The sequence below is a fragment of the Drosophila nasuta genome, chromosome 3 (assembly GCF_023558535.2).
Source record: "Drosophila nasuta strain 15112-1781.00 chromosome 3, ASM2355853v1, whole genome shotgun sequence".
Taxonomy (NCBI): domain Eukaryota; kingdom Metazoa; phylum Arthropoda; class Insecta; order Diptera; family Drosophilidae; genus Drosophila; species Drosophila nasuta.
The window spans coordinates 23,462,065-23,481,970 of record NC_083457.1 but is presented as its reverse complement, the minus strand read 5'-3'; the positions used below and the strand labels follow the sequence as shown (position 1 = coordinate 23,481,970).

Sequence of the window (19,906 nt, the reverse complement as noted above, 5' to 3'; positions counted from 1 at the left end):
CTAGCGATGGCGCCTGTCGCACGCACGCAAGCATCCGGCCACACACACACTTACATATATACATATGTATGTGTGTATATATGGCAGATATATGCCTCACACACGCACACACACGATGTGGTGTGGTGTCGCAAGAGGCGAGACTCTGCTTTACAGCACAAAAGAAATGAAAACAACTTGCGTGCCAGTCTTCATTTTTATTTATCGTGCAAAGTGATTGTGTGTAATTGCAAAAATTGCGTTAAATTATTTAACAAGCGAGCGCGAAGCTAGGGAGAGCGAGTGCAAAGGCGAGAGTAAGAGCAAGTGTGGCAAATTCAAATTCACTTTACACACTTTACGCACAATGTGCAGGAAATTGATATATATATGCAATAAATTTGTTGACGATGCTTCAGTTCAGGAAATTATTTCGCCATAAACTCGCTAGCAAATTGAAAATGTACAAATATTGAAATTATGAAATTTGAAATTTGTGTGTTGGAATGTGGAATTTGTGCATTTAGTGTGCGCGTTTTGTTAATAAATTTATGCATTCTAATTGAATTTTCATTGCAGCTGCGCAAATGAATGCGGTTTAATGCGGGGCAATTGGCCCCCCGCGTCTTCCCCACCGCTCAACGCCTCCCGCGCAGTCACGACACGACACACGGCAGAAGCAGTAACACCAACAGCAACAGCAACAGCGACAGCAATATGAGGGTACTAAATCAACAGCAGAAGCAGCAACGAGGAGCACCAGCCACGAGCATGAGAACGCCGCCAGCGGATGTGAAATTCACTTTGAGGATATGAAAATAGCGCATAAACGAGCCATAACACATGAGAACAAACGGAAGAGCTTAAAAGGAGTACAAAATAACAGGCAACAAGAACAAGGCAGTTGGCGAAAACCGGCAGCTGGCAGCAACAACAATCAACACAACAACAGAACAACAACACTGCCAGACAAAATAACAAAAAAACAAAGAAGAGAGCAACAATAGCAACAACAACACATGGCAACACACGAACACACACACGCATATCAGAGTTAAGCCCAAAGTCGCAAAAAGAAAGTGAAAGCCGAAAGAAGAAAACTGTAAACGACGCTTCGTGTAAACACTCAAAAGCTCGTTAAGAGAATACATCCTGGGCTGGCAGCCTATATCGGTGTGTGTATGTGCGAGTGTGTGCGTGTCACCATGTACCGACGCCAGCGACGCCAACGACGCCGCCTGAGTAGCTTCATCTCGCCTCAGACTGAACCTCAGCCAGGCCATTGCCATTGCCATTGCATAGTCGCATAGTCGCGCTTCCGTTTCCGTCTACGCTCACTCGCCTCATTTCCGCTGCGGCTGCAATTAAGCGTGCTACTTTCCCTTCGTACACCAACAAAAATAACAAAAAAAAAAAACTGAAGAACACCAAAAATAATACACGACAAATAAAATGGACAGAAAGACTAACTTTAATGGTAAGTAAAAAGTACAAAGTTTAATTTCAAAATTGACTTGCAACTGTAGATGAAAGTTTTATCAAAGCAAATTATAAACTTGAATTAATCATTACAAATTTCGTATTGAAATTACAATTTTGTTTAATTACAAAATTAATTAATTTTATTAAACAGACTCGAAGTTGCTCAGTTCTTGATTGAAATTGACAAATTGCCAAAGGCAGCCAGCAACTAGTTTATTCCTTATATTATATACACGACCTGCTTGCCTTTTGCAGATGCGCTGGATTACATATACATAGCCAATAGCATGAACGACAACGCCTATTTGATAGCCGAGCCGCAGCGGCCGAAAGATGATGACGACAACAACAATAGCAACAACAACAGCAACGATGATGAGGACGAGGATTTTGCCGGCGACGATAACAACAACAATCATTACTATAATGATGGCGGCGGCGATACAGACTTTCGGAGCATAAATGCCGCCTCGACAGTTGCTTCAACCACAACGTCAACAACAACAGCAAGCTCACCGCTTGCCACAGCAGCGCTGGCGGCGGCAGCAGCAACTGCCTCGGTTGCTGCCGCAGCAGCACGCATTACAGCAAAGGCCGCCCATCGAGCGCTGGCCACAAGCAGCAGCAGTGGCAACGGCAAGGCAATCGAACTGATCGATGTGGATGGCAGTAATGGGGTTTCTGTGGCTGCTGCAGCTGCTGCTGCCACGACGGACAATAACTACACGAATGTGGCAGTTGGCCTTGGCGCCATGCTGTTAAACGATACGCTGCTGCTGGAGGCAAATGAAACGGCTTTGAGCATTTTTGGTGACTTGGTCAATGGCACCGGGCAGCTGATGAATGCCAGCGGGGCAGTCAATGTGACGGACAGCAAAGTGGATGAAGATGACTTCACGCAGCTGCTACGCATGGCGGTCACATCGGTGCTGCTTGGCCTGATGATACTCGTCACCATAATTGGTAAGTCGTCCACAACGGATGCGGAACATGGAAAGCTCATTAGGGTGACGCGACGCAACGCTGACGGGACTGACGGGACTGATGCTTCAGTTGTTGAGCGATAGACAGGCCAAAAGCCACAGCCACAGTAAGAGAGACAGTCAAAGCGAAAGCTAAAGCCAAAGCCTAAACATAGACATAATTATTTGCGCGCGCTCTCCTTTACCACGCCAATAAATTCCATAGAAGCCAGTCTCAGGCACGCGCGTGCCAGCAAATCCGACGCGCCATTTCGCTGGGGAATATGGCAAACAATTCAATAAGGCAAACCGAATGACAGCAACCAGCAACCAGCAGCCAAAGCAGCCAAAGCAGCCAAAGCAGCCATCGCAGTTTGATGAGAAGAAGGCGGATCTGGTTTGGGGGATTTGTGTTTGGGTGGCGATTTTGCGCCCACTCAGCATTTCGGTTGAGTTGCAGATAATAAAATACGCGTAACTGATATTTATGATGCTGGGACCATTTTATATTATTTATTATTGTTGTTATTATACTTAGCTCAGCATTGACGACGGCGGCTGTATCAGGGGCAGTGGCAGTCGCAGTGCCACTCGACGGCTTGTTATTAATAAGGCAGCTCAATGCCATTGCCATTGTTGTTGGCTTCATTCATTACACGCATTTAGCCATAAATCCGTATAGCAAACAGAAGACGTTCGGCACAGCATTCATCTAGGCAGCAGCAAACAAAAAAAAAACAAAACAGATAGAAAAAAACGATGCAAAGACACGCCGCATTAAAATTGACAGACAATCAATCAATCAATCACAGTTTCAAGCCACGCGAAACCAACAAATTTTGTGCTCAAAAAATTACCATGAGAACTTTACGGCCCCCCAGATTGTAAAACTGCGGCGCAACATTTATTTGGCATAAAACCAGAAGCACGAAAGTAAAAGAGCGCAGCGACTGAAATTGATTTCATTAATTTAAGTAGATTTCATTTCATTTCGTTGCGTTACATTTAAACACAACGCAACGCAACGAAAAGCAAAGCAAAAGTCAAGAGCTAAACAGAAAATAAAAACCAAGCTCAAGCGAAAAAGCAATGCCCAAAAAAGTATGCTACATTTTGCCGCCGTTTCGGGGGCCCAGTTTAATGGCAGCTGCCGCCATTTGCTATTTGGCCATTTTGCTCGCCGCCTGCCAGTTACCATTCACATGCGTGCCTTATTTTCTGCATTCATTTAGTATTCATTTTGATTTTCATCTAATTTGTGTTTATTTTTATTTTGTTTTTGTTGTCGCTGTTGTTGTTGTTGTGTATTTTATTTAGCTTTTTTCGCTCTGCTTTCGAGCTGGCTGGTTTTTGTTTTCAGTTTTGTTTTGCCCTCGTTTCACGTTCCACGTTTTTCATTTTGTATTTTTGTTGCCATTTTCATTTCGTTTTTCTTCACTTTTGAGCTTCGTAGTGGTTGCATTTGCGTTGAATGCTGCTGCTTTGCTCTCTGTTTTTGAGTGCCAGCATTTAGCATATAAATAAAAGGAAATGCTAATGAGTTTTAATGCCAACTTTAAAAGAGCAAACACGACAAATAGTTAACTGTCCAACGACACACAGGGCTTCAATAACAACAGTTTGTTTGAATAGAATGGACATGCTCGTTAGCATTTGAGAAATGTTTAGCAAATTCTTTATAACGAACGAGCGAACACATTAGCAATGAACGAAATCTGTATGCTATTTATTTGCTCACTTTGCTAAAATTTGTAATCAGAATAATTTTCAATTAATATGTAAATGCGTAATGTAGTTTATAATTTATGTTATCAGCGCACAATGCCCCATTTTAGATTGCATTAAGCCACTTATTGTTATTATTTGTTCATTTATTATTCAATCAGTATTTAACGATTCAATTATTCCGTAAGTGCAATTTATATGCAGCTGCACTGAATAGTGTACTTCTTTTTTTTTTTTTGCTTGCCCTTTCTTATATCATCTTAAACAATCACCTTTTGTTGTTCTATTTCCTGGGGATTTCCATGACAACTTTGTGCGAAATCTTCATTTGAGAAGCCAGGGCAAAAACTGTACAGAGAGCGAGAGAGAGACAAAGAGAGAGATAGCAGAAGCATAGAGAACAAGAGATGAGTTGAGCTGAAATGCAAACAGTTGAGGGACAGGCAGCCTGTCAGTTTGCCTTCACTTTGACACTGAAGTGTCTAATTGCATGTGTATTCCTTTGTCGACAGCTTGTATATGTGTGTGTGTGCGGGGGGCTGCAGGGCAGTGTCCCTCGCCGTCGCTGTCGTTGTCGTTGTGAGTGCCGTTGCTGCTGCAGACGGCAAATTCAATGCCGCAAATTGCATGTCTTGCACTTGGGCTCAACTTTTACAGGTATTCTAGCAGCCATTTCTTTTTTGCACCTTCAAGTGCGCCACAAGTAGTTGTGACACTGGCAGACACTGCCAGGCAACTAGCAGACATCAAAGGTGGCGCCACTGAGTGCATCTCTGCACAGGCCGCTGTCAATTTGGCGCCTCATCTCCAACCCCTAACAACGAGTGCTGTGTGCCACCTCCTTCAAGGCAGACACAGACGTCGACGACGGGCTTAGCAAAGTTTACGACAGCGCGATTAGCTGATGTCGTTTATTTTAGCTTTTGTGAACTTTGTCCGGGGCAATTCAAGTGCAACACAATGTGGCAGGCAAGCAGGCAGGAGTGAGGGGGAAGGCAAAACTGCAGTGATATTCGGTTTCGCTAGGCAACTGCAAAATGTTACAATGCAACATGCGGCGCACAAACCGACTAGCGGCAAGTTTAATAAGATTCCCATTTTATTTAACCCCTCACACACACATACACATCCAACTTTGGCAATTTACAAACTTTATTCCGCCCACTGCGGTTGCGTCTCGTTTTCATTTTCATTTTCGTTTTTCGTTTCGTTTCATTTCATTCGCGTTCGTTTTCTCATTCGCATTGCTTTCACTTGGCAGCTGCGCTCGGATTCGACTTGCAAACGTACTTAATTGAATCGCAAACTTTTCGCTCAAGTCAATTTTCGCAATTAGGCCCAGCTGCAGTGGCAACAATTCGCCTTAGCTGTCATTGCCACTTCTTCTTTTCACACAAATTTTTCAACCTCCTTTTGATTTTTCCTTCTCCCATTGCAGGCAATGTCTTTGTGATAGCGGCTATTATACTGGAGCGAAATCTACAGAATGTGGCCAACTATCTGGTTGCCTCGCTGGCAGTGGCTGATCTATTTGTTGCTTGTTTGGTGATGCCACTGGGTGCTGTCTATGAGGTAAGTTTGGAAAAAAACACCATACAACTTAGGAATGTAAGAATCGATATCGAAAATAATGTTTCAATCAAACTGAGTTAGGTAAGGTCACAATTAAATTTACAAATTTATTTATTTATATATGCGTTATTGGTTAGTTTATTCTCATATAGCTAAGCGAATTTTCCATAGCTTCTGCTTTCTGATCGATTGTTTCTCTCACATAATGACAAAATAGTGTTTCACTTACATGAAAAGTGTGATAGGAAATAAGATTACTGATTAGGATTCTAAAAAAATTCAAAAAATCCATCGGCAAGGGAAACTCTTTGGACGGTTCGTATGATGGCAGGGTAACCAAACTTGACTTCCGTGCCTGTCGAAACAATATTTCCAACCACTTTTGATACAAGCCCGCTTCACGAGTCACATGTACAAAACGAGTCAGTAGCATAGCCGATGGCAGTTCTGGTCGAAACGACATTTTCAGCTGTAGATCAGTTGAACATAACTTTAAGGATGCAACTCGAAGTTTGGGACGCATAAATTTCTGTTGCATGTCCTCAAGTTGCAACATTTTAGTTAGGGCAACTACATAGGCATAGCTTCTATTTAAACCAAAGAAATGCTTTTCTTGTGTGTTCTGATCAACCAAAAGCAATCGATCGGAAAGTCCTTTTGGTAGTTGATCACTTTCAAACAATTGAATGAGCAGAGGATCAAATATCATAATGCGCAGATTACTTTCACGGAGTCCTTGTTCATCTTCAATCTCTGATTGATAGTAACCTGTGGTAAATGCGGTAATAAAGCCGCTGCACACGATGCTGGCTATCAATAGATTATAAATATGTGTGAAGAGCTGCAGTAACTTGACAGGTAATCGCAGGCGACGAAATTCTCTTATATCTAAGCCTTGCATACAAATAATCCTTAGACTTGCATGGCATATCGCCATATATGACATTCGTGGATAAGTCAGACGTATTATTACAATATGTGCAAAGAAAATAAACCACATAAATACACGCAAAGATGCTTTGATGGTATGTCATAAATAAAAATGTAATGGTACTCGATCTGCTGTCGGTACTATAATGCAAACTTTAGTCCACTCCACGGTTAGGCTGTGTATTCCCAGACTTTGATTCCATGAAAGATTCGCTCCAATATCAATCAAGCGATTACCAGCTCGACGCTTAGAATTCAAAGCGAGATCACTTTGATTCTTAAATGCTAAAATTTCCATCTTTGCATTCGAAAAACGCAGAAAAGTTGACAAAAAACAACCCATTACTCCTCCAATGTTCAAATTGCCTCCGGTTAAATCTGATTGATCCGTTGAATTATACTGTGAATGATGTGTGTAAAATTAACATAATTGATTTGTTTTTCAATTCGATGCTCATCTCTTACCAAATATACATAAGGAATGTTATTATAAGCTGATACCAACCATCGATGGTGGAAGGAATGAGCATAAGCAATCCTAGATGGATCCGAAGTATTCATATAGGCATCCGTTAGTTGAACCACTTTTATTTCCGATATATAACGATATGTCCAAGCTTCTGCTCCGTTTTGCTTCTTCTGAACTAGTATGGCCCAAAGATAATGTCTTTCATAACACCATGAAAACATCTGGATAATTTGCAATTCCGTTAAGGAATTTTCCTTAGTTGAGTGGTATATAAAAATGATGGCAACATAATATTTAGGTTGCAGTTTAGTAACAAAACTGTTAAGGATAAGATCATTTATGCCACTAAAAGGAATCATTAGCAGCGTGAGTACATTCAAATTGATCTTCAAGGAACTAGTCCTAATATCAACGATAGATGCAGGATATTCCATGGTATTCATAACACGCTTCTGCAGAGAGTTCACATTGATTAGTTCGTTACCCAGTTGCTGATTCTCAAGAAGGATGACAACATTCTTTAAGACTATATGTTTTCGCATGTATGTTAATAATCGAAAAATATGTTCAGATTGATTATCACTTTCTACTATGGGCTTTAATTTACTGGCAACGTGGCCAAATAGCCACAGATACAATAAAAGGCTGGCACACCTCATGCTTGCAACTCACAAACTGTTCTCGTGGCAAGTAAAAGCCGAGTCGGAGTCTACGCATTCCATGTTTGCACAGTTATTAAATGAAAATGCAGCTATAAACTTAAATTGGTTATTTTTCTGTTCTATTGCAAAGTAGTAATTCTCAAAGGAATCACAAGGGAAACTTTGCTCTAATAATTCGAACTTCAATTTCTAATATAAAAGTATATATATTTTTATATATATTAACGAGTTTTAATATGTTTGTTTCGTATATAAATATATCAAGTTTATAAATTTTCATTGAAATGAATATTTAAAAAATTGATTTTGTCATTCTCAAAGAGTTCGCATATCAACTTATATCAAGCAGAAACATACTATTGGGTTGCCCAAGAAGTAATTGCGGATTTTTCATATAGTCGGCGTTTATAATTTTTTTAACTGCTTGTGACTCTGTAATTGCATTCTTTCTTTTGTCAGTTATTAGCTGTCACTATTAGCTTGCTTTAGAAAAAAGTGCGCGTAATTTTGTTTACATTTGTTTGATTGGCGCCCTTTTTAATATGGAGTCCACAAAAGAGCATTTTCGTCATATTTTACTTTATTATTTCCGTAAAAGAAAAAGCGCAGAGAGAGTTGCTAAAAAGTTACGTGATGTGTATGGTGATAAAGCCTTAAAAGAAAGACAGTGTCAAAATTGGTTTCGCAAATTCCGTTCTGGAGATTTTTCACTTAAAGATGAGCCATGGGATTGGAAGGGTGTGGTATATTTTGAGCTGCTTCCAAGGAACCAAACGATTAATTCGGATGTTTACTGTCAACAACTGGACAAATTCAATGCAGCCATCAACGAGAAGCGGCCAGAATTGATCAATCGTAAAGGTTTCATTTTCCATCATGACAACGCCAGACCACACACATCTTTGATGACCCGGCAAAAACTGGGACAGCTTGGCTGGGAAGTTTTGATGCATCCACCATATAGCCCTGACCTCGCACCATCAGACTACCATTTATTTCGATTTTTGCAGAACTCCTTCAATGGTAAAACTTTCGGCAATGATGAGGCTATAAAATCGCACTTGGTTCAGTTTTTTGCATATAAAGGCCAGAAGTTCTATGAGCGTGGAATACAAAATTTGCCGGGAAGATGGCAAAAGGTTATCGAACAAAATGGAAATTATGTATTTGATTAAAGTTCATTCTAAGTTTGATTAAAAATGCATTTACTTTCTTTTAAAAAATCCGCAATTACTTCTTGGGCAACCCAATATTTTGAGACAATATTTAAAAAATAACTCGATTTAATAACCGCCCAAATTAATAACAATTTAAATTTTTTAGAAGTGCTTATGAAGTGTGCAATACATTTAGTTTTATTTATGTGAATAAAGTGTCGTAAAATTCTTGATAATGATTACAAATTTTGATTAGGTATAACTGGGATTAAAGTTAATTTAAGCGATGTCGTTTTGATTTTCACCATATTTTCTTGCAGCTCGTCTCTTTTTCCAAAATGCAAGAACACATTCAATTACAAAGACAATAAAGCTAAGTGTTATGCCCATGAAAAATTGGACGAATAAGTTTTTAAATAAACTTAATGGTAAAGGCAATATTTCGGATGGTTCATAAGGGGCTTGAGTAACTAATCCTATCTTCCGTGCATGTAAAAGTGTCATTTTCATCCATTTATCAAACAAGTCAGCTTCTTGAACTCTTCTTATAAAGCTGTCCATAAAATATGTGCTGGACATATCGTAACGAATCGGCAGTCTGAGATTTCGATAGGCCGAGCATAGTTGCGAGGATGCAATTCGAAGTTTTGGTCGACTTAGCCGCTCTTGTATGTAGTTCAATTCCATATTATGCCCTGAGTTAACGACGTATGCAAAGCTTCTATTTAAGGCAAGGAAGTGTTGCATATGTACTTTTTTGTCCACAAAAAGAAGGCGATCTGAAAGATTGCGTGGTAATTCGACATCATTAAAGATACGAATATGTTCATCATCAGAAATCATAATGCGAAGTCCACTTTGCACAAATGTTTGCATATCGTCAATCTCTGGTTGATAAATTCCATGAGTAAATGATCTAATAAATTTACTGAAGACTATGCTAGTCATTAACAGGTTATAAAAATGTATAAAGATCTGTAATAATTTGTCAGATGACCGCAAGTTTCGAAATTCTCTACAACTAATTCCTTGCATCATTGAAACTTTCAAACTGGCATAAAGTATCGCCGTGAATGACATTCTGGGATAAGCAAATCTCTTAAGCATAACATTTACAAGGACGACGAAGCAAAGAAATAAAAGCAATGATATATTCACTAAATGCTTCGGGTAATCTTCCAAAGGTAGCCTTTCTGCTGAAGGCACGACAATGCAGTATCTTGCGACTCCAAGGATGGGGCTGTACTCTGTCATACTTTGATTAGTTACGAAATTTGCACCAGCGTCAATGTATCTACCGCCAGCTAAGCGCTTTGCATTCATCATCAGATCACTGTGATTCGCAAATGATAATATATCCATTGTTCCATTGAATTGTCGAAGAAAAGTTACTATGAGATATCCATTAAAGCCTCCCAAGCTCACATTGCCATTGGTGATGTCTTTCTGATCAGTTGAATTATACTGTAAAATATACAACAGTATTAGTGAGAATAAAATATTTTTCAATTAAGACATCTTACCAAATATGCTTCAGGCATATTATCATATACTGTAACTAGCCATCGATAATTGAGTGACTTTATGAATTCATTCCAATTAATTTTAGTGTTAAACAATCTTTCTGTCATTCGAATAATTTTCAATTTTGTTGTGCACCTATAAGTCCAGCACTCATAGTCATTTAATTGCTTTTGAATTAATCCAACAGTAAAAATCTTGTTGTTAAAACACCAAGAAAAAAACTCAAATATTTCTGACTTGTTTAGTGAAATATCCTTTTTCGGTTGATATATGAATATGATTGTATTTTTATGTGCTGCATCCAGCATTTTCGGAAATTCTCCTAAATTTGGATCGTTTAAATTATTAAAGTATACCAAAAACACTTTCAGTTTATTGATGTATATTTTGATTGGTTCGTATTTAGTATTAGTAACAACTAGAGTTGAATTAAAATTGTTCATTATTCGTTTATAAATAAGGTTATTGCTCCATTGCTGATCTCCAAATAAAATGTTTACATTGTTAAACGACGCAATCCTATTAGTTGCAGCTAAAATCCACAAAATATACTTGGTTTCTTTATCACTCTCCACTATAGGTTGAAGTTTACTGGCAACGTTGGCCAATAACCAAAGATACAAAAAAAAGATTACCACACTTCATGACTTCAATTTACAAACTGTTCTCCTGACGAGTGGAGGCCGAATGGTTTTTCGTCAATGTCGATGCAATCCATGTTTGCCTAGTTATTAGATGCCATTACAGCTATAAACTTGGATTGTTCATTTGTCTGTCCGTCAGAAAATCAGTCTTAATAATTTCTTAATGCGCTCTGCCAGAACTAGCAAATTCTCAAGAGACTTGCAGAACACTTTATAGTCTAATAATTCTTATAGAAACACATAAAATGAATCGAAATTATTAAAAAACAAAAGTTTAAATTAATCAGATAAGAATGCTCGAATTGCAATAAAACAAGATTCTAAATATATTCCAAAACAATACCACATAAATACTAATATACAACGTAGCCTATACAATGTGTCAGGCATGGCTATATTGTTTCGGCTCGCTGATAGAAAGTATACATATTATAATATATTATAATACATTTCTACCCTATGGATAGTAAGTAAGTATCATTTAAAAAGATAACTTTTTTATGCTTAAAAGTGTATGCAATCATCTGGATTACTAATTACAACAATTTACATCTGAAATAACAAAATTCCAATACCCATCTGCGAAAACCATCGCAAAACTAATTACATAATTATTGTTTGTTGCTCATTGAGTGTACAAAATGTTTATTAATATTTTGGTGCAATAAAGTGTCGTAAAATTCTTGATAATGATGACAAAATGAATTGAGTATTATAATGTAATTAAACAATGCTGTTTTGATTTTCGTAAATCCTTCTTTCAGCTCTTCTTCTTTTCCAAACTGAAAGTATACATTCGAGTAAAAAGACAATAAAACTAATACTCATTCCTACAGCGAATCTGACAAGCGTCTTTTGAAAAAAAAACTAAACTGTAAAGGCAACACTTCGGATGGTTCATATGATGCTTGAGTAACCAATCCTATCTTCCGTGCATGTAAATGTGTCATTTTCATCCATTTATTAAACAATCCAGTCTCATAAGCTCTAGGTACAAAGCTGTCGAGAATATGAGTTGCAGGCATATTGGGACGCATCGGTAGCTTCAGATATTGATACACGGTGCATAGCTTCGGAGATGCAATTCGAAGTTTGGGTCGACTTAGCTGCTCTTGAATATAATTCAGTTGCTTAATATTCTCTAAGCTAGCGATGTATGCAAAGCTTCTATCTAAAGCAAAGATGTGTTTATCATATACTTTTTTATCCACAAAAAAGTAGGCGATCTGAAAGATTGCGTGGTAATTCATCTTCTTCAAACATGCGAATATGTTCATCTTCGAAAATCATAATGCGAAGTCCACTTTGCACAAGTGTTTGTTCATCTTCAATCTCTGATTGATAATAGCCAATAGTAAATGATTTCATTAATGCACCACACATGATGCCAACAATTAACATATAATAAATGCCTATAAAGAGATGCAGAAACTTATCTGATAACCGCAAATTACAAAATTGTCTAGAACTTATTAGTTGCATACAAGTAATTCGTACAGCTGCAAAACACACCTCCAGAAATGGCATTTGGGGATGAATTAATCGCTTAATTACAATAATTGCAAACAAAGTAAAATAAAATAAGAAATGGACCGACACTGTGACCCAATGCTTTGTATACTCTTCTAATGGTAGTCTGCTTGCTGCGGGCACGACAATGCAGTATCTTGTCCCTCCGATAATGGACCTAAACGTTGTTATGTTTCGAAGATGTATAAGATTCGCACCAGCATCAATATATCTATCGCCAGCTAATCGTTTTGCATTGGTAACTAGATCACTGTGATTGGCAAATGATAATATATCCATTGTTCCATTCAAGTGTCGCAGAAAAGTTGCTATAAAATATCCAGTGAAGCCTCCCAAACTCACATTGTCATTGGTGATGTCTTTTTGGTCAGTTGAATTATACTGAAAAAAACTTGTTGTTACTAAATAATAAACTTGTAGCAGTGTTTATAATATTTTACCAGATATGCTTCAGGCATATTATCATATACGGTAACTAGCCATCGATAATTGAAGGACTTTATGAATTCATTCCAATTAGTTTTAGTGTTAAACAATTTTTCAGTCATTCGAGTAACTACCAATTTTGTTGTATAATAATAACTCCAACACTCATAGGCATTTAATTGCTTTTGAATTAATGCAACACTTAAAATATAATTTTTAAAACACCAAGAAAAAAACTCGAAAATTTCTAATTCGTTTAGTGGAACTTCGTTTCTTGGATGATAAATGAATATAATGCGTTTTTCATTCACTGAGCTAGGAATATTTGACAATTCGCTTAGACTGGGATCTTGTAAGTCATTAAAGACTACCAAAATAACCATCATCTTATTTACGAATATATTTATCCATCCAATTTCATTGTCAGCAACAACTAAAGTGGAATTAAGCTCGTGCATTATTTGTTCATGCATAATGCTATTGATGTCTGATCCTGTGCTCCTTTGTTCGTCACCAAATAAAATAGCTACATTATTAAACGTCACGTGGTTTTTAATTGAAGTTAAAACCCACAAAATATACTTGGTTTCGTTATCACTTTCTACGATGGGTTGAAGTTTACTAACAACATGGCCAAATAACCAAAGATAGAGCAAGAGGCTGGCACACTTCATGACTGCAATTCACAAACTGTTCTCCTGACGAGTGCATGCCGATTCATTTGGAGTCGGTGCACTTCTTGTTTGCACAGTTATTAGATGACATTATGAGACCGAGCGAGGCTTGAATGCTTCCCTTGTGAGGAATCAATTTTAATATGCCATAAACTTTTATCGTTTATTTCACTGGCACTCTGAGACTGCGAACGACACTTAATGCTCTCATTCTTATCTATTTAACGCACACACAGATCAGCCAGGGTTGGATACTTGGACCGGAGCTGTGCGACATTTGGACCTCTTGTGATGTGCTCTGCTGCACTGCATCCATATTGCATCTGGTTGCCATCGCTGTCGATCGGTAAGTAATTACATTTTGTGGGAGTGGCAAGTTAAAAAAAAAAAAAACCAAAACGAATATAAGGGTAAGAGACAGCTAAAATCAACACATTTGATAAACGAGCTACAAAATCCACTTGTAAGCGACGTGTAAAACAAGCCAGCATAGAATTTTCTTTTTTGAGAAAGTGGAAAGTGAGAGAAACTGACAATATATAAGGGTATTGCTTGTGTGTGTGTGTCAGTTAAACGAATCAATCAATCAAGTTTTTAAGATGTCAAATCTCTTTACAAATCCACTTGGCACAAAACGCAGCGCACATTAAAACACATCGCAAAATGAAATGCAGAGAGAAAACACTTGAGGAATGCCAACGAAAAGAAATGAAAAAGATACTCTAGAGAAATTTGAGTCAAAGTCAAAATAGAAAAGGGTAAATGGTGCGTTCGATAGGTAAACATTATACCACATATGCATAAAAAAGAAATAATAAATGAAAGTATCATGAGCAAAATGTCAAATTTTGATAGCCAATTCGGCAGCAAATCCCTCTGTCAAACTGATATGCCGCATTACCCAGACGCCGTTATCTGTCTTTTGCCCTGCAACGAGCGCCAACCCATTCGAAATTGTCACTTCGCGGCCAACTGTCGGACCCGTTTACGAGTATATCGAACGTGTCCCGTTAATGTGCTTAGCCATTTAGGGTTGACAAATCCTTGGGCCAATGTTTACTTGGCTCGCCTCATGCCCCCATCCCCATCCCCATGGCCATGCACACATTATGGCTATATCAATTTAAAATAAAATCCTCAGTTATTGAAGCGTATGGCGTATGTAGCATGCCTCGCTGCATATCATCAATCAATTTGCAGCAAACATTTCAATCAATCAATCCAATTGCTACGCATCGCAACAGCAACACACAATAACAGCGAATGTTAAACGAAATGAATTTCATTTGCAGACCATGAAAAAGCAAATTTAATGCCAATAACAAGTGCCCATACTCATTAGGCAAAAGAATCCCGAGGCGATGCTTGAAAGTCAGTTAATTTAACCTGCACTTGACGACGGTGACGACGGTGCACGGCAGCATGAGAAGTCAATTGTTGATGGCATTTTGTTGTGCACTTAGTTGCACGTTGCACGATGCACATTGGCGCTGGCAATATTGTGGGGGTGATTTTCAATAGATTCGCGTCGCGTATACGACTGAACGAAATGAGCCTCCAGGGCAACCGCAAAAGCAGCAGTAGAGAAGCATTTTGTGTATTTAATGAACACTTAGCGCACCCGCCGAAATTGCCAGAAACATCGGCAGTAACAAAACAACCCAGTCAAGGCCCGTGAGCCTGTGCTAATCCCAGGACAACGTGTCGTATGCGCAATGTAATTTGAAATTGCCAAAGCGTAGAGCGTCGAGAGCTCGCTGCACTTGACTGGCTAATTTCATTTTATTGAACGACGCTACCGTCATAGGCATAGCCACAGCAAGAGCAGGCAATAGGCCTACATTAATTGGCTAATCTGCAGGTCAATGTGGGGCCAATTACACGGCCAGTTTCAATTAGTGCAGCTGAATGGCAAAAGCAAAGCCCCAAACAACAAATAATGCAAGTAAAATTATATTTATTTTTTTCTTTTACATTTGTTGTGTATGCACACATAATGCAAACAAATAAACATTCAAAATATTCATAATTATAATTATGATTCAGCGGGCATCGCGGCGTATGCGTGTTGTTGGATTTAGAGTCTACTGGCTGCAGCTCATTAAAACGAAACCATGCAATTATTATTAGTTTTGCACTAATTTGATGCATCTGGCTGTGAAATTTGAATATTAGCTGCGGGCGTTGCACATGCCGCATAGGGGACTTGCATATTATATGCAAATTAGCGCAATGAAATTCAATGCTAAGTTTCAACACTTTAAGCTTAAAGCATTAAAGTAAAATGTGACTCGCTATCGTGCAGGTAGCCAAACCAAAAGATGAGCATCTCCTTCGTCTTTTATCATTGCGAAAGCGAACGCTGATTTGGCTGTCAATGGGCAAATTGAAATGTTGGCCGGGCACAAATTGCCTGTCAATAAACAAAGCCAAGTGATGCTTAGATTTTGTATTGCATATCAATCAGCATTCAGTTGAAATGGCCAACGCAGTACTTTCACTATTGCTTGGGTCTTTGCCTGTCAGCTGGACGTCGAAATGAGTGGCGTATTATGATGGGGACTAAGACACGACACGACCCACTCAAAAGTATGCAAATGAGCAGCAGCATGACAGCCCCTGATTCGCCTGAGTGGCACCTCATTGTGTATCCGGTCTATTGCTCTGTTTTGGGCAAAGGTCTCTCTTTAAAGCCTATGTCCAATTTCGTTGAAACAATTACATTGCCTCAGGGGGCAACACGCACAAATACACACACAGAGACAACGAGTATTTGCTAGTTGTCACTTGATATTTAAAATAGAATTCAAAGCCTGCTTCTACTTATCACCAAACGGAATGAAAATTAATGTGCTTTTAAGCAAGAGGCCCATTTGCAGCCCCATTCGCATCATTGTTGTCGTAGTTGAAGAGAGCCTGTGACGGCAGCAGCAAATGCCAGATCCGTAGTCGTAGCCTGTAGTACATTAATAAATTAAGTTTGTCAAACGGTCCTTGCTCCTGGAGTCTGACTGCCTTCTTGGTTGCCTGCCTGCCTGCCTGCCTGTTTGCCTGCCACCCGCATGATAAATAGTTTTGCTGAAATTCGACTACAATAATAATATTTGCAAGTATTTGTCGTTACGAGCCAAAGCCAAGTCGTTGACAAGCGAGCAGCCAACAGGCGACGACAGCAACAGCACTTTTCCGTTGCAAGCATCTCAGCCCCCCACTGCCGCCGCCGCCTCCTAAATACCCATTCTAGTGCGACAACGTTGCCAAGTTCATTTTCCATGTCAGTAATTTTTAAGCAATTAAGACAAAGTGCCAACAATATTTACGAAATTGCGAGACAAGAAACAGCAGCAGCAGCAGCAGGAGTAGGAGCAGGAGCAACAGAAACAGAAACGGCAAATGGAGAACAACAAAACCATGTCCAGAGCAGGCAACCCCAAAAACCCGAGCACAATAAAAGCCTATGATACGATACCGGCAGCAATAGCAACCAACAACAATAACAACAACAGCAACAACTACAATTGCTACAACAACAGCAGCCGCAGGAGAAAAAAATGGCGCATGGTCATTAATCTTTATGCCGTTGGCGTTGCCCATTGCTGTTGTTGCTGTTGCTGCTGTCGCTGTGGCTGCTGTTGTTGTCGCAGTTGTTGCTGCTGCTGCTGCTGTCGATGGCGTTGTCAATGCCACAAATATATGCACATACACAACCCTTATTCGAGCACACCCGCAGCTATGGCCGACCGAACTGTGCATAAATTTCACGCTCTCTGCCATGTTGCTGACGTCATTATTAGTGCCAGCAAAATGACAAATACCACACCGAGCGACCTTCTGCCGGTCAAACAATCATTTAAATGCAAAATTTTCCCGTTTTGTTGTAGCTCTTCCAACCCACTCTCCACATGGCATTTGGCTCTATATTTAACCCAATCAAAAAAAATAAACGATGGAGAATCCTTTCATACTAAACGACCAACTGTCTGGCAGCATGTTGCTCGTAGTAGTTGCAATTGTTGCTGCTGCACCAGTTGTTGTTGCATCTGACATATTCAATTAAATTTCAATTAAGTTGACTGTGATTTTTTTTTTGCTGTTGCCATAAATTTTTTACCATTTAGCACTTAAAACGTAATTACATGTTAATATTCGTCGTCATTGCTGTTGTCGTCGTTGTCGCTGTCGTTGTCGCAGTTGCTGTCATCGTTGTTTTGGCTTCTCTGCTAGCTTAATAACAACTACAACCGCACGACGCCAACTGCAATAACAACAACCAGCAAGAACAACAACACCAACAACAATTGCAGCAGTTACCACAGCCACTACAACCGCAACTGTCCCCATATGCCGCACAGTGCCATGTGTAATTGTAATTGCTGTTGTCACACAAGAGTTTTTGCACTTAGTGCAGGTACACTGCATGCCAAAATAATTCAGGCGTATAGCAGGAAAGTATTCACACTTAATTGACAAAAAATGTAATAGATTCCTACATTTAAAAAAAAGTAAATTTAACAACTCATTTGAGTATTTCTTCTTTTCTTTTTAAAAATATAAATACCAAGTTCAAAAATAATGCCAATTAAATTAACTTTTTAAAGAGAGTTACCAGTTTTCTAAAAAAGTAACAAATTATAGGTGTAAAATAAACTTTCTAAGTCAAGTTTTAACGAGCACAAATTAAGCGTATGAATGCATTTTCAAAATTTATGTTTGCCTTGCATATTAAAGTTGTTATAATTGCAAAATTGTTGGGCTTAACGCTTTTTAAAATTATAAAACTTCATTATTTTCAAATTGTAATTAACTTTTCAATTTTCAAAAAGATTATTAACAAAATTCCATTAAAGTGTTGAACAAAATTTTCATAATATTAAAAGTTATTAAATAAATTGTTCACATAGTGACCTAATGCACTGTTTGACAATTTAATTTTATGCTGGGCATGTTGTTTTAGGTGTGTGTGCACTAACTGCTGCCTGCCACTGTTGGCCAGCATTGTAAGTGCAAATGAACATTGTGCTCGTATTTTACATAATTTTCACGATGTCGCTGGTCATTTTAGCATACTGCGCGCTTAGAATCATCAGCAGCAGCATCAGCTTCCCCCCTTCTCCTCTACCGCATTCCTATTAAGCTGACTTCCTCTCCATGCCACGCCTTCTACTGTTGTCTGCCCTCAGCTGTGGCTTTACCATTTACCGCAGCGTTCATGTGCAATTTAGCTGCAGGCCGTGTGCAAAGTTTTGTGGAGCCTTTTTTTTTTGAGGTAGCATGGGGATTATCGTGTGTGTGCCATGTATGTATGTATGTGTGTGTGCGTGTGTGTGAGGGTGGTTGGGTGCTCGTATGTGCGGTAGGCAGTGAGCATAGCCTAAACAAAAGCACAGCCTTAATTAAATTGCTAGTTAAACAAACGCATTAAACAGTATAATTAGTTTTCATGCCTGACACATACACACATGCACACACCCACACACAATAGACCCACATACACAGACAGAGACAGCTAGTCAGTCAGTCAGTCAGTCAGAGAAAAGCAAGCTGTAGGTCAGGAGGAGACAAACCACTATTCGAATAACGCTTCATTTGCTTTGCACATTTGATTTCACAAACCGAAATGCCAAAACTCATGTGTTAGGCAGTCACACACACACACACACTCACACATACTCAGAGCTCACACACAAATACGCCTTTCAAACGGTTAATGAGACAAAATAGCAAGACAGTCAGTCGACCGGCAAACAGGCAAGCAGCCAGGCAGGCAGCACACTAAACTATAGGCAAACAGAGAAGCCAAGCAATAAAACCGGATATGTTACTAAGACATTTATGTTATCTGCTAATGCCCTCGCACACACACACACACCCACACACACACTCGATTCACACACACAGTAATAGTTGTTAGAGCATTTGCAATGAGGTGTTTGTTACATTTAAAGGCCGAAGCTATCTCGTCGAGCGTAAACTCAATGAACTTAACTCGAGTTCATAAAACAAATGGTAAATATTTAGTGTGTGCAACTAAAATGGTTTCAAGTGCTTTTAATCTCTGTCAGAGCCAGAGAGAGGGAGAGGAATAGAGAGAGAGAATGAGAGAAAGAGAGAGAGTGAGAGTGTGTGCACACTTGGGGCATATTCAATCTCGATTAGCACGGCTTGACATA

The 19,906-nt window shown here is 39.0% G+C and overlaps 1 protein-coding gene across 2 annotated transcripts in view; it reads left to right on the top strand.

Moving 5' to 3' along the window:
• Positions 1–19,906, top strand: part of LOC132788525 (5-hydroxytryptamine receptor 2A) — a 73,650-nt gene that overhangs the window by 25,266 nt on the left and 28,478 nt on the right. For both annotated transcript variants that reach the window (XM_060795985.1, XM_060795983.1), the window contains exons 2-5: positions 559–1,456; positions 1,717–2,424; positions 5,587–5,720; positions 13,973–14,082. In XM_060795985.1, the coding sequence (XP_060651968.1) occupies positions 1,432–1,456; positions 1,717–2,424; positions 5,587–5,720; positions 13,973–14,082 (977 nt within the window). In that variant the 5' untranslated portion in view covers positions 559–1,431. The remainder of the gene's footprint in view (positions 1–558; positions 1,457–1,716; positions 2,425–5,586; positions 5,721–13,972; positions 14,083–19,906) is intronic.